Consider the following 16,130-nt stretch of genomic DNA (forward strand, 5'->3'; position numbering starts at 1 on the left):
AAGCAGGATGTGCCAAGAATACAAGAGCATCCCTTATCCAACACGTCTTCTCTAAGCATGGATTTGACTGTGCAAGAAGAATTGCTAAGCGGTTATCTTATGGAGGCATTGTGGCAGCAAAACAATTCTTCGTACATGATTTGGTTTAAGAACAAAGAACTCTAAAGAAATAAATCACTAAAAATTATTTGCAAATAAGTAACATTAGAAGAAGCTTAATAATATAAAAATTCAATGATGCAAGACAAAAATAAAGCTTACCTGGTCTTTCTTGCTCCATATCAAACCTTGACTACTTATGCAGTTTTCTGATCATCCCATAAAACATGAACTAGGAAAAACAAATGTTCTCTGGTGCCAGCAACTTTTTTCATCCTGAATTTTTACTTTCTTATGAGGTTATACCTGAAAGGAGGTTGTAGCCAGGTGGGTGTTCTTTCCTTTTCCCAAGTAACAAGCGACAGGTCAAAAGGAAATGGCCTCAGGTTGTACCAGAGAAGGTTTAGGTTTGATATTAGGAAAAAGTTGTTCACCTAAAGGGCTGTGAAGCACTGGAACAAGCTGCCCAGCAGAAGTGATCGAGTCACTATCCCTGGAGGTATTTGAAAGATGCGTAGATGCCATGCTAAGGGACATGGTTTCATGGTCGGACTTGGCAGTGCTGAATTAATGGTTGGACTTGATGATCTTAAAGGTCTTTTCCAATCAAAACAATTTGTTCTATGATTCTACGACACCCCCCCCCCCCCCCCCCCCAATAAACTACCTTCAAAGCTTGAAGGTTCTCTTTTCCCAGGTTGAGTCTTGTTAAGAGCTGTTCTTTAGCCAGCCTCCACAAACACCATGGAAGCAACTTTTCTCCATGGACTTAGAAACATTTCTGAATAAAAGTTATTATTTCCAGTGTTCTTTTGTGCAGGCTATTGTGTTTGTATAAATAAATTGTATCAAGATAACCATAATAAGCTTTCTGCTGTGACGGGTTGTCTCAAAAGGCTCATTTGGCTGAAGGAACTATTCAAATATTATCCCTTTCTATACAGAATAAGCAAGGCATAGTATCAGATTAAGGTTGCCATATTTGAAATAACATTTTCATTCTCTATTTTTTAAAACTGCTTGGCAAGCACTAATTAATCTACATTTAAATCCAGCATTACTCTTCCCATATCATTGGTGGGGTAGGAGAGTAGGGATTTCTTGTCCAGCCTATCTCTAAGTAACGAGCCTTTAGCAGAGCGGAGGCATAGCACAAGACTCTCTCTCTTCTGAGCACAGCTCATTCTTAGAAGCTCTTCTGACCTCTGGTATCACAAACCTACCTCTAGCCAGCATTTGACTCTAAGGTCATTCTCACCCTGCACGGGCCATCTAACCTTCTGTGCCCTCAGCCAAGGGCTGTGCTTGTACAGGCTGGATCAGGGAGGTGACCCAGGTGAAAGTGAAGAGAATTCTTGGATTATGTATGTGTGTGTTTGGGTTACCTTCCAGATACACCAGTTGCCTGATCCAACTGCCGACACAGCTTCTTGAGAGCTCACACTGGCAAAAGTAAGGCAGCTGAAGTGGGTGCAGGGATGTCCCTCAGGAAAAGTTCAGCTTTAGGTTGGTTTAAGATGGCCACAAAAAACATACCTGTACCTTCAGAGAAATGGAGCTTTCACAGAGCCACATGGTTTAAGAAATGGGAGTCTAACCAGTACACAGCCAGTACAGATTAATCCCAGGAAAGACTTGCCAGCTGCTTTCAGTGAGGTCAGGCAAGTGGCATGTTTGTTTACTGTTACTAAACATTCATCTTTAAACTGCTGATCAGCAAATTCATAGACATTGTATATCTAGAAAGCTCCCTTTTCATTTCTCTCCCAAAAGAAAAAGATTAGTTCAAAACATTACAAGATCTCAGCACATACTGTTTATTTGGTTGTCTGTGTAGAGGCCCACATTGTGCATAAATCCATCCAGAGAAATAGAGAACTGTTTTATTACACAATGAAGTTCCAAAAATGTCTTAATTTCTTGTTTAGGAAATGGCACCATTGTTTACTTGAAACAGATATGTTAAGTGGCCTGGAGGAACTTTTTGTTTAAGGAGACAGACTAACCATCACTGTGAGTAAGAGTGTTGCATTGTTCTTGACAGTAGCAATTAGGAAGATATTTTGATCTGGAGGTAATTAGCAGAAATGGCCAAATGCTATTCCAAAGCTTGACAAATTTTCCAAATGATGAAAGCTGAGAGGAGTCCAGTTCTTGCAACCAATTTCAGATGACTCAAAAGTATTGCTTAATATCAACAAGAAATCAGCTATGAAGAATCTCTGTAATTTCCATGGTATTAACTACAATGCATTTAATACACAAATTACCAGACCTGACAAGATGCCATGTCAATATTTTAAATCCCACAGATTTTGTTATCCTGGGGTCCCATTAGCGAGATGTTAGTGAGAAGAAAGATTACTCTCAGTCCTTTCCCCCATCACACCCCCCCCCCCCAAATCCTCTCAACTACTTCTTCCCAACCACCATATTCGTAACTTTTACACTTTCCAGCCCCTTCTCCCCCATCACAAGTCCTCCCACCTCCTAAAAGCCTCTATGAACATTCTTCACCTTCCTTTTTCCCATTTAGTTCCCCAACATCCATTGCTCCCCAGTCCACTTTCCTTCAAACCTTCCTGGCTTTCCCCATTCTCCATCCAATGCTCTTACCTACCCAGGGACCCATTATGCCACAGGTGCAAAATTAAATTCTGCCTCTCCAGAGACAATTTATCTTCAGATCACATCTAATTCTGTGTGAACTGCCAAAGGGCAAGTATAAGCCAATTTCGGAGGAGAAAGATAAACCTGTAACATTTTACAACTGCACTACAGTACTGAGCACAGAACACTTCAGAAGCCCCTGCGGAGCAGAACCGACTTGTTCCACTATAGCACATGCTGATGCATCGTCATGCAGTAGCTCAAGACCTCTGCTGTATGCAGATTTTGCTGTTTGCAAGATGGGGTGAGTGAGCGGCTTGTCAGGCAGCTAGTTGTGGTTCCAGATTCTCCAGCTTAATTCAGTGCTTGTCTGGACAGCTCTAAACTGTATCAGCTGCTAATAGTCCCCCTCGAGACCATATTCTAATTGCAGATTACCAGACACAGCAGGGCATCCCTTTCTTCTCCAGGAGTAATCCTCATGCTGGGATGGAGGCGAGGAGATTTTATGAACCAAGTACACAAAGCTCAGCTGAGAATTGTCTGTGTGGTGGAAACAAATTAGAGGTTGGTGAACGCTTGAGTGACTTCTGGTGCTTTTGTTCTCTTTCATGCACGGAATCTATCTTTTGCCATACTAATATCAGCTTGTTAATTCATCAGTGTGGATACTATACCCCAGAATGGCTTCACTGCCATTTATTCTCGTGATTGGTCTCTGGGTTTATGCCAATCCAGGACTGTGCAGTCCTATCAAATTCAGGTGTCTGTGTCGTCTCTTGTACCGAACTCACTTGTCTGGCCTGTCTCACTTGAGAAAGCCTTTACCTTGTGTTCTGCCCACACCAGACATCTGATTGTCAGGTCCTCGCTGCTAATTGGCACAAAGAATGTGAAGTTGTACTCTGTACGCCTAGAACATGATTTCAAACGAGAACATTTTAACAGCAGCAGTTCAAGTGACCCTTGAAAAACTGAATCCTTCTTACTGACCTCTTTGTATTTCTTGCCAAAAATATTTTGAAGCTTCAGTTACAACGTGGGAAGCTCGTTTATCTTACTACTTTTTTGGAAAGCACAGAAATCCTGCACAAAAGACAGCAAAACACCGAGCAAGATTTCAAGCTCTTAAGATCGCCCGCGTGAATGGATCTCCAAAATCACAAGAGCTTCCAGGAGACCTTTTTACTGCTGAGAGCTCTCTTAGCTGTGAAGTCTCATTCTCACGGTGCTACCTGGCTACCGAGGGAAGAATTTTTCGCACTTTTCGCTTGTGATGGGATTTTCTTTACCTGTCACTAGAGGGCAACACAGTTACTCACATCATTACACCACCCCGGTGTGCTCCCAGGCAACTCCGCTGCGACCCACGGGTGAAAATTTCACGTCAAAATTTAGTTGGGGGATTTTTTTTCTCCCCCTACATAACCCACGCTCAGGTGTTAGCTATCTACTTGTTGAATAGTTTTGAATGGGCGAGCCTGAGCGTTACCGAGAGGAGAACAGTTACTGCTGTTTCCAGCAGGTTTCTCTGTTTACCTGGCTTCCTCACGAGGTCATTGTCCACCGCAGCGCCTAGAGAACAATAGTTGCAGTCTGTTTCAGTCTTAACACGTGTAGTCCCTGACTTGGAGTTACTGATGCTGATGGGAGATTTATAGCTGACTTTATTTCACACACGATTTGGTCTTTGATACCAATTTGTACCCACAATTGTGTATATTAGGATATTCTTTTCCCAGATTGCATGAAACCGACCTTCTGAAAAGTGATTCAAGAGCAACAGGTATCTTTGAGTTTTCTGCAGGCTAGAAAAAAAAAAAAAAAACACCAAAAAAAAGGGCAAAGCAGCTTGATTCTGTCACATGTAACTAAAATATTGCCAAACAGGCTGACTTGTCTTAACTTGCAAGCACCTGGCATCAAAACAATCTATCATTTTGAACATTCTTAAATACAGCAATGCTCTCATTAACCATGACTATGTTGGCTGTATTAAAGGGTGGTGTAATTTCCTAAGGAGATAACGCTATGTCTCACTGAGAATAAGTTTTTACAGCACTCCCTGATCTTTACTGTGTTGCCAACACCCTACTCTGTCCTGGAGTCAGAGTTCTCTGATTTCATATGATTACTTTGGGACAGTTTCCAAGTATGTATATGGTGGATAACCACCTATTTTCCTTCCTCACTCAAGTGGTATCTCCAGATCATATTTCGAAGAGCCTATATACATATTCCAACTCACAAATTCAAATGTAAAGCTCACAGGTAAAATACATCCATATTTAGGTCTTGCAGGAATTTTCTTTTGTGACAGGCAAGAGAATGTCTTGTCAAGTTATAAAATGTGGTGTAGTCATAGCACGGGTGAAAGGCTCTTGGGCTGTCCCCTGCCCCAAAATGCCATGCTAGAAGGAACACTATTCAACAGAAGCCAAATATATCTCTTTTAATCAAGTAGCCTTCTACATAGCATACATCTTGTCAGACATGCTACAGAAATTCCTCCCATGAGCTAAGAATACTTGAGGTGTCCAAATGTAGGTGCCTTACCATCATTTCTAAATGTATGTCCTGCCAGTACATTGGGATACTACAGATACTTGCATTAAAATATAGCCGTTGGGGTATTTCTTTCTTAAAGCTTTTGGGGTTAGAGGGAAAAAAAAAACAAAACCCCTTTTAATTTAATCATAACTTTTTATTTAACAAGTACTTTTTTATTAGATACAGCATCTTCCATTCAGAATGCCGGACTTGTTATTGGGGATATCCTCTTTCTGATGTTGTCCAGTACAGCAAGCTTTGGAAGGAGGCAGATGAAATCCCGCTGCTGGTCAAGACAGGAACTGACATTTTCATTCTCAGAAAAATCACACGGAATTTACAAACAGCTGTATTCTAACACACAGTTATATCCATGTGGTATTTTAAAAGAAATTTAGATGCTATCCTTATTTTTGTTGCTGGAGGCCAGCTTCTCTTCCTCTCCCCCCCCCCCCCCCCCCTTCGTCTTTTCCAATCTTAAAGACAACAAAAGGTGATGAAAAAGTCTTTGTGGTGAATCCCAAGACTAGGCTATCCCCAAGGCAATGTGGTTAGAGCAAAACCAAGAAAAGCATTTAATTTGGTAGATATAATCCAGTCCTTTCAGTAAGTGAACACAAGCCTATTAAAAGCTCATCTAAACAAGAAAAAAAAAAAACATCTAGGAAGAGATTTGGATTTGAGCAGTGAAAACTTCTCTCCTGAGTCCCACTGCACACAGCAGGTTTTGTCTCTGGGCCCCAGGTGCTGGCACCCACACCCCAGGGCCACCCAGGCACTGAGGAAGAGCAGCTGTATGAACGGTGCATGTCGGCTGTCACACACCACACAGACACACACATACCTCATGAAAAAAAAAGAAAAAAGTGTGGGTTTTTTAAAATAAGTTCTTCTCTCGAATCAAAACAATCACCAAAAGTCACAAGCCGAACTTTTTGCTCCCTTCGTTGTCTGGTTCCCCCCCCTCACCTCCCCCGGGAAGACGAATGAGGCAAAACCCACAGGGACGCACCAGACCCCGGCCGCGCCGTTTCCTCAGGACACCCCGCAGCCCCAGGGCTGCCCAGCGGGGCCGTCACCAGGCGAAGTCGCCAGCCGACGTGCTCAAGCCTTTTCCTCCCCTCTCAACGGAGGAGGGACACACGGTGAAGGACGGTTGGTGTGTGTGTGTCCCCTCCGCGGGGGATAACGAGAACACCGGGGAGAGCTGCCCCGCCCGCTGCCCTGACAGGAGCCATGTCGCGCACAGGTGAGAGGCTTTGCTGAGGCGGGAAGGAGGGAGGGGAGAAGGGGGACGACATAAGAGCCCTCCCCTTCTTTCCCCTCTCCCCAACTCTGCCCCTTGGGCGGGCTCGGGGGGACCTGAGTGGATGAGGCCCGCGTCAGTCAGGGGTAGGGCGAGGCCGGCGAACCGGGGTATGGCGGTCACCGCCCGGCGTTGGGACTTCAGTTGTGGAAGAGAGGCGGCACCATGCGGGCGGCTGCCGGGGTAAGAGCGGTGGCTCTGGGTGGAGGGGGGAAGGGCACCTGCTCCCCTGTGAGAGGAGGCGGGCTGAGGACGGGAGGGTTCCTTCGGCGGGTTTGCCGCTGCCCCGGCTCTGCCGCCGCCTGTCAGGCGGCGGCAGAGCCGGGGCAGCGACAAACCCGCCGGTCCCCGCGTCTGTTCGGTTCATCTATTTCTCTGTAGGACGTGGTGGTCATCCTTTGCCTGGCTTCTGTGGCGGCCGCGCTGGATTTCAAGTACCACCACACCGAAGAGCTGGAAGCGTACCTGAAGGCGGTTCACGCCGCGTACCCCTCCCTCACACACTTGCACAGCATCGGGCGTTCGGTGGAAGGTAAGGGGACGCGCACCGCACGGACACGGAGCCTTTCTCCTGCTCTGTTTAAACTTGGGACTCGCCTGGGGAGGGGGGGGGGAAAGGTGGCTTGTGGGTGGCGGTTTGGTGGGCTCTTTGCTTGCGGTGGGGCAGCTCTAACTGTCAGCGCCGGGTGCCTCTGCTTAAATCTCCGAAGTTTCCTCTCGCTTGAGCGCGAATAACAAACCCTGATGACACGTGTGACGCTTCAGCTGGAGTAGAAGTTTTCCCGACGCCTGTTTTTGGGGGGTGGTTTTTTTTTTGTTCACTTTGAGGATTGGAAACCTCCTGCGTGGCAATTTCAGAAACCGCTGTCTTGGAAGAGCTGAAAAATTTGTGTTACCCCTGTTTGCGAAGTGCCCCTTTTAGGTGGGGCTGTAGTAGGAGTCGTGGTTCATAACTTGTGGGTATGTTAAAAATATCTTCTCTTTTGGCTTTACCTATTATTCCAGTCAGTCTGGACCGACTAGAAAAAGGATGTCAAATTCCATACTGATACAAGTTCTTGTGCTTTAAATGAAGAATGGGATTTCAGTCTCAAAACTTACAGGAAAATATATGAAAAATGATAATTGCTTTTCTGGTCTTGCATTTCTATGTGGTATTTTCTTACAGTAAATTGGGGGTTGGGGGGGGAACAAACCACCTCTTCCATGTTTAGGAAGATAAAGTTTAGTGTTTATTAGCTTAACAAATACTTTAATGTACATCTGTCCAGCTTTAAACTAAAAAAAACACCCCACTTAAGTTGATTTAATTTGCTGAAATGAAATCTATTTAAGCTGTGTAAAACTAGACAGGGAAGTGCTTTCTTTAGAAATATTGTCTGTTCCTCTAATGCTGCTGGAAGGAGATAGTTGTAGCATCTATTGTCAAATCCATGCTTGTTTTTAAAAAAAAAATCTGCATACTTACGTAGCTAAAATGAAAAATGCTAGTATTTTCTTTTCAAACCTCCTTCTTTGTGTTACCATGTATGTCTTCAACTATTTTAAATATACTTTTATTTGTCTGGGACAACACCTTTATCATTGAAAAGAAGGTTCTGTTTCGGTGAGCTGTCAAACTGCTATGGATCTGTCACCTTGTATCTGTGTCTGCACTCACTTTTTAGAAAGTGTCATTGTCAGAATACTCCAAGTAGACAAGGAATATTAAAGTAAACGGTGTCCTTTGTTTTGTCAGTGGCAAATTTGTATTGGATTATGTTATCCATCCACACAAGAGAAGGCTAGTCCCTTTAAGTGCAGTTCCCTCCAGTACAAACTAACAATTATCTGTATCCTTGTTTTTCTACCTTGAGGGGACTTGGCTAATGTTTTAATGGTGTGACTAGAATCTGACTTTTCTGGCAGGATCTCTGCTGGCTCATCTTCATGAAGGTAGGACAAAACCTTTCATCCAACCTGAGATGAAATTTTGGCTTTTGCATATCTAGACATCTGAAAGTTGATAACATGAAGTGTTCAACTTGTCTGAGTTCCATCAGCAGGAAAACTGGAAATGCATCATCTCTTGATTGAGATTGAGCAATGCAATGAGACTTCATTCAGATTTTGTTATATTGCCTTCTGCTTTGCCAAACCATGTGAGAGAAGAGAATTGTGTGGGGTCTCCCTTGTTCTTGTGTTCTGTTCACAATGCTGTATGTTGTGATTCACAAAAAGAGTTGCTTTCTGCATGTCCTGCATGCCTGCAGTGTTCCTCTGAATGGAATAGGTGAGCAGCAGAAACTTTCTCAGTGCCACAAAAAGCAGCATGGCAGTGAGAAAAACTTAAGGCTTCTCTATTTCTTTTTTTTTTTTTCTTCTTTTTCTTCTAAATGTTATGAGATTTCTACCTCTGTTAGGAAACACGCTTTTAGAGTCCCCTGAAATATGGTAGGGAATGATACTGAAATAAAGCCTTACTTTTCTTGCTTATACTAAAAGGAAGTGTTGTGACAAAAGGGGTTAGACAATTATGGCAAAATTGAAGTTTCAGTTTTGGTCAATGGGCTGAAGTTTTATTCCTCAGTTAAGCTGACACAAACAAGAATGTGTGTGCATGTGTGCTTACTTTTGTGGGTTTATTAGTGTTGTCTCACTAACCACGGTAGCAAAATGACTAATATAAATATATTATAAAACTTACATCAATGTGGTGTGGTAAGTTTTCTGTTAAACTGTTGACGTTCTTGATATGGAAATTCTTAATGATGAAGACAAAATCCTATGAATCAAAGTGGTGGCTATAAAGCCACCAGACATCGTTCTACTGTTACCATGAATGGTTATCGTTTATTCTTAAATATAACCTAGGTTATACTCTATTTGTATCTAATCTGTTGTATTCTGCCATCTAGACTTGGGTTATGGCAGATGTGAGGTTGAGACCTGTGGGCGTATAGAACCCACTCTTAGAAGCTGGAATGTGGAAGGTGATAGGAACCTGTGTCTTACCACTTCAGAAAACGATTGTGTGTAGTTCTTTAGCAAAAATATCTAAATGCTGTTCATGTTAGAAGCCTCATGTGTTCCAGGCAGATCACAAAGTAATTTAGGTCAGTAGGCCATCTGGTTTGAATTCCTGTTTAAAGCAGGGCTACCTTGAAATTTAGATTATGATGCTTGGGGCCCTCTCCACCTGAGTTTTGAATATCTTCAAGGGTGGAGATTCTTTAGGTTTCTGGGTACCTGATCCAGCCCTCAATTACCTTTGTTGTGGAAATGTAGGGGGTTACTTTTGCATCTAGTTAGAATTTTCCTTGCTGTGAGTTGTTACCTGCCCTTCTGCTGCGCACTCTTAAGAAGGTCTGGCTTTGTATTCTCCATAGTAGTGGAAGGTTTTTGTTATATCATTCATCCTCCAGGCTAAACAAACTGACCAGCCCAAGCCTCTTCTCAGGTGTAGTGTGATCATCTCAATGGCCCTCTGCTGGGCCTCCTCCAGAGCAGTGTAGCTCCAGGGAACCATGGCTGGACACAGTGCTCCATATCTAGTTTTACTAATGTGGCAGGGAATAATAATTTCCCTCAAGGTGCTGTTTTATATTGCTAATCCAGCCCAGCATACAGGCTGCCTTTTCAGTGCAGTAGTGAGCTCGCTACAGACTCACATTTGTCTTGTCCACCTGGACATTTCTCCCACACCCTGTAACCTCTAAGTTGCAGAGCTGCAACCTAGCCAGTCTGCAGCCGGTACAAGCATGGGGTTATCTTCTTGGGTTGATAATCCCAATGTGGAGTTCTTCATTCCAGGTTCAAGACTTAGCATTTGCCTACGTCAAGCTTCATAAGTTTTCTGTTAAGAAATTCCTTCAGCTTGTCAAGACCCCTCTGAACGGCAGCCTTGGCCCTGATGATGTCAAACAGTATCAGCTTCAGCACTGACCCTTGAGGAGTGCTGTTAATAATTTGTTGTCACTTGAACCACCAATTGCTCGGTCCAGCCAGCTTCTGACCTTACTGCTACTAAGTCTGCTCCTCTAATCCATGTGCTCCCAGCTTGTTTGCAAAGATGCTGTGAGGGTGGCTGAGCACTGAAACAGGCTGCTGAGGGAGGTTGTGGAGTCTCCATCCTTGGAGATATTAAAAAGCCTAGGCAACTGGCTATTGGTGACCCTGCTTGTGCCAGGGGGATCGGACCAGATGACCTCCCAAGATCCCTTCCAGCTGAGTCTGTGATTCTGTTAAAAGCCTTGCTAAGATTAAGACTAAAGAAACAGAGTCATTTCTCCCCTAAACCTGTTGGTTCTGCATCAAAGACAAGCAGTCAAGTATGATTTATCATGGATAAACTTGAGGCAAGATTTGCAAAGTGTGTTTATTTGATGTGTGTAGACTATAACAGTAATATATGCAACAGAACCAGTACCAAGAACTTTACTGGAAAACAAACTAAACAATGTGCAAGCTACTTTGGGGTGGTTTACACTGCCATGTGGAAATTCACCTCCTCTCTACCAGATTTCTTGGGACACTTGTGTTAGGTTACTGGGAAGAATAAGTGCTAGATGGGCAATGACCTGTTGGGTTTCCAGGTCTGTACATTTGGAAGCTATATATTTAATTATACATCTCATCTGCTAAACTATATCGTTAAACAAGGAGAGCAGGGAGCTTAAAAACATTTATCCTGTTGGCTGGCAAAACAGAGTGTTATGTGTTTGGTCTAATTTAGTAGGTAACCTCAAATACCTCAAGACCTGTAGGTGACTTGTATGTTTGTGAGACCCCTAATAGGGTCTTGTAAGCATGATGTAGGATGGCCCAGAAAATACCTTGGTTCTTTTATATTCTTTCAAGTGTGTTGTTGAATAAGCTCATAAAAGATTTTAGACAGTAGCTTTGCTTTCAATTATGTACCATATCTGACCTCAGTACAATATGTGACCTCTCTAATAATAGAGGAGGCTGCAGAGCTGTGTCAGTCTAGAGAATGGGACTTGGTATAATCATATTAACCTATCTAGCTTAATGCCAACCCAGTGACCAACAGACTGACTCTTCAGTGAGCAAATCTTGCAGCCTTTTCTTTGAAAATATAATTTTTTCTGTATGTGTATGATCTATGGCTTTTCATTGTTCAAGATACTGTGCTGCTGCTGTTTGAGAAGAAAATTAGGGTGGTGGGAAACAGACTAGAGGATTCTAATAACTAGAACCAATGGATTTATTTGGAGAATGATGGCAAGCAACAGTTGGAATTGCTGAGTGGATTTTGTAGCAGATCCACACTACTTAAAAACCCTTTTCAGATACACTCTGGATTCCAGTAAAGTGATAGCACACCAATTGCAGCTTGCTTTAGACCTAGCTTTTCTGGAGGCCAGTCTGCATTTTTAGAATTCCAGTCAAATTGGAACTATTGTAAACACCATCCTTAAGCCAGATCCTGCTTGCTGAGCAAAAAGTTGGGTATGGGTAAAGTACCTCTGTCCCTACTCAGCGAAGAGCTTCAAAGTTGACTTAATAGATGAACGCCTCTCCAGCAGATTCTACCACTGGAGGGGCCAAAAGCAAAACAGAATAAACTGACCAGATGTTATTATGATTTCCTTGGAAATTTTCAGCAATAGCTTCTTGCAAAAGGCTGTCCTGAGAGATTTTTTTTTTTTTTAGGTCAGAACTATGGGGTTTAATAACCCAATTCTGCTGCTCGCTGTTCAGTTGGTCTCTCTGCTCTTGAATCAGCACATTCCATCCATTGATCTTATGCACTTTGCAAACCTTCACTAGCCCACCAAAGGGAAGTCTCTGCTGTCCCTGCTCTGTAAACAGAGGAGCAAACTCTTGGAGGGGTGTGCTTGGTTGGGTCAGGTTTTAAAGTCCATGCACAACTTCCACAAGGTTTTGTGCATAGAAGATACTATGTGTTACAGGGAAGGTGTATGCAGCAAGGCTGCTAGCAGGCTGTATTTCCCAGGTGGCTCAGATGAGATGCCTGTTGGAGCTCATTGTCTCCTGGCTGCCTTCATAGGTTTCTCTCCTCAGAAGACAGAAGGGAATGGTGAATGTCCCAGGCTTCCATCTGATAAGCAGCTGTGACATCAGTAGAAGGGCACACTAGGGATCAGGGCTCTGGTAGTGCAGTAGGAAGTGTGTGATGACCTGGTAATAGCCTTAATTGCCTAGGTTCTCTATTAACCTATCCATGACATTCTGCTCAAACATCAGTGGAATGCATGCCCAAGATATGTCAGAGATCAATTTAAATTGCCTGAATTTTCTGATACAGTGTGATACTTACACACTGTAAGTGGGTAGCTATTGAATAGGGGAGTGCTAACTTTCCCTGGGGTACAATGAACCTGAAATATTTAACAATAAAAGGCCAAGTATTGCACTTGTCTAGTCTTTAGGCTGCTAGTCCATGAATGTAGCTGAAAAATTCAGCTGGGGAAAAATAGGAACTTATCTTCAGACATTTCTTGTGATACAGTATGGAAGGAGCTTGGGTTACTACTATCAGTAGTAAAATGCACTGTAAATTTTACTGAGTTTCCGTTACAAACACTTCTGTGTGTTTTTACTTTGTTTAGAGTACTAGAAAAGTTTTACTCCTGGAGAAAACACAATTTAAATATGTATTCTTAAAGTGTTTGCTCTTTACTGGAATTGCTCTTATCAGGCTAGCTTCAGGCACTCTATAAAAATAGAAGGTTATATATAACCCAGTGTACTTCAAGTTTCTCATTGTTGCCTATTATTAAATATTTGTACAAACTAAATGTACATGCCAGTATATTTAAAAAGGAAGAAGAAAAAAAGGTGATAAAGATCATACTACTTTTTTCTCTTGAAAATAAACAAATAGTCTAGAAGAAAATCCACAGGGAAGTGACATCTTTAAAAAGAGTATTGCAATTTATCTTTCTGTGCTTATATGAGGTAAAGAATGTTTGTGTAGAAGAGTATTACCTTCATTTGAATGACTGCTGCAGGTGGCTTTCCTCCTGTCTCTAATCCTTGATAAAGCTTCCCCTTTCCTCCTCCTCTTCTCCCACCTCACAAATATCCTTAGTACTGTGAATTACAGGCTCACTGTGTGACCATGATGTGAGTAGATAATACAAGCATTGATATTTTCAGTGCTCATTTTTAGAAACAAGAATGAATGAGACATTTCCCACTCTGAGGACCTTGTGTAAAGCACACTAGAGTCACTTGGGTCCAGTCCAGAGTTTCATTTAATAGTGGCCATTCTAAATCTCACTGTGACAGTTAAACCTTTGCTTGTTCTTGCCTACCTATCTCAATACATTTTTCCCCTCCTATGTAACTCTTTATTTTTTTGGTCTTTTTATAGACGTCTTTGTTCTGGTCTTTGTCATTACTTGTGGCATATGAATGTATGTTAGGATTCAAGGTAGGTTTATATGTTTGTTTTATTATTGAAAGGGTGTTTGGGCTCATACATGAGCTTGATCTTAATAGGTTTGTAAATTCTACCTGCAGTCTATTATGTGAGTCACTGTGGTGAGAAGGTGGGCGAACAGCAGGAGGACGACTGGCTCCTTCAGGGTTTGTCTAGTCAAGGCTAAACCATGGCTTTAAAAACAGGAAGGATAGCTTGTATTTTTAAAAAGCTTCAGCTTCCAGCTGAGGTTTGCTCTAAACCATGTGTGAATAGAATTCACTTTTACCCCATTAGCTTTAACTTCTAAGTCCATTTGTCCTAACTGCACCTAGTAAGTCTTTAGATGTTGAAACAGTTTCGTATCTCATCTGACTGCTTCCTCTAGCAATTCTGTTACCAGAATTAGTTTTACAGGGAAAAAGCCATAGCACTTCTCCCTTCTGCAGTGGCAGCTTGACTTGTGCAGTGTGTGTAATCAGTCTTCTGTTAGCCAACTACTAAGACTTTGTCCAATGATAACATGACTGAATATTGCTTTCTTGTCAGATTGGCTATACTTATGCAAATAAGCTATTAAAAGCGCACAGCTTGGTCAGTGCCAGATGCTTAAAAGACTGGTAAGTTAAAAAGATCCAGTCACTGACCTGGAAATAGGATGTTCCTATTCTCTCCTTGTAGGGAAAATAATAAAATAATTTGGTTAAATCTTCTTTATGCTTGGTGTGATTTGGTTCATCATCTTCCTCTTGCCTTTTATGCTATCTCCTACACCTAAAAAAAAATGTGTATGTATTTGTTGTGCAGTTTTCTCTGCACCCACACCCACAAATGGAACTTAAATACAGTTCTTGCAGACACACTTGTAGGAAGGTTTTTTTTTTTTTCTATGAAACATGCCATATCAGAGACTTCTGCCCCAGTGTTTTTCAAATAACAGTTTGAAGGAAATTTATCCTAGCAACAAAAATAAGACTCTTTTCATGTTAAAAACTGCTACCTAGAACTGTAATCTTTTGTTATAGTTTTGAAATGGAAAGATCTGATCTGTTCAGAAACAGTCCACTGTTCCTGTGAGTAACATTTAAAACATGCATTTTGAGGAAAAAAATATCTGCCCTCCTTCCTCCCCCTTGCTCTCTAGTTGTCGAGGTGCAGCATGTATTTGTTAGGCTTTTCTTTGAGCAGTAAAGGTTTTAAGCCTGCAACCATCCTGCTTTCCCACAGCAAGACTTTGCTATGTTTGTTTAGACATAGATGGAATTGATGATTGAGTATTAAGTGTCCACTGAGTTTGTTTAGCCTGTGACTTTGTGCCCCATCTGTCATGGTGGTCACTCAGAGCAGGAGAGGCTGGCTGTTACGTGCATGGAGTTACTGGGCACCAAAACCAGGTCAGGTCAGTGCTGCACTCACACTGCTTCTTGTAAGACTTGTCCTGCATTGGTTCAGGTGGTTCCTGCTGCAGTAGTTCCTATAATATGCAGCTCAAACCAGGGGTTACAACAATTTAAAGGTATTTCCATTACAGTCCCCATCCTGGTCCATTTGGACCAGACCAAGTTTAACACTGCAATGGACTCTTCCCCTTGCCCCTTCTCCAGCTTGGACTTACCCATTGGGTACAGTCCCTTAGGGGTGCAGTCCCTTAGGGGCCCCCAAGTGGGGCCTTATCTATGAGCCTCAGTCTCTTCAGGGGTATACCTGCTGTGGCATAGACTTATCCACAGCCACAGCTTTGGAGTGCACATGTTTGAGCATGGCCTTCTCCATGCACCACAATGCCTTCAGAGATACACCTGCTGTAGCCTTACCCATAGCCACAGTCCCCCCAGAAGTAAAACCACTTCAACTTGGCCTTACTCATGGCTGCTGTCCCTTCAGAAGTAAACCTGCCCTGTTGTGGACTTACCTGTGGCAACACGTGTTGAGGTACTCCAGCATGATCTCATGCACAGCCACAGATGCTTTGAGGTGTACCTTCTCCAGTGTGGATTTATCCTTGGGCCACAATCCCTTCAGAGCTATACTTGCTGTGGCACAGACATAACCACAGCCACAGACCCTTTGAGATGTACCTGCTCCCATGGGGACTCATCCACAGGTCATAGTCCCTTCAACTCAAGTTCACGTTGGAGTTCCAGCCTATCCAGTACAGCAGCGTGGCTCTGGCCA

General features: G+C 42.8%; 1 protein-coding gene across 1 annotated transcript in view; it reads left to right on the top strand.

Moving 5' to 3' along the window:
- Window positions 1-6,719: 6,719 nt before the first annotated feature.
- The window catches only part of CPM (carboxypeptidase M), a 34,134-nt gene continuing 24,723 nt past the window's right edge, over window positions 6,720-16,130 (top strand). The window contains exons 1-2 of the mRNA XM_084266922.1: window positions 6,720-6,748; window positions 6,947-7,097. Of these exons, the coding sequence (XP_084123048.1) occupies window positions 6,731-6,748; window positions 6,947-7,097 (169 nt within the window). The 5' untranslated portion in view covers window positions 6,720-6,730. The remainder of the gene's footprint in view (window positions 6,749-6,946; window positions 7,098-16,130) is intronic.

Source organism: Gallinula chloropus (genome assembly GCF_964237585.1).
Source record: "Gallinula chloropus genome assembly, chromosome: 1".
Lineage (NCBI taxonomy): Eukaryota > Metazoa > Chordata > Aves > Gruiformes > Rallidae > Gallinula > Gallinula chloropus.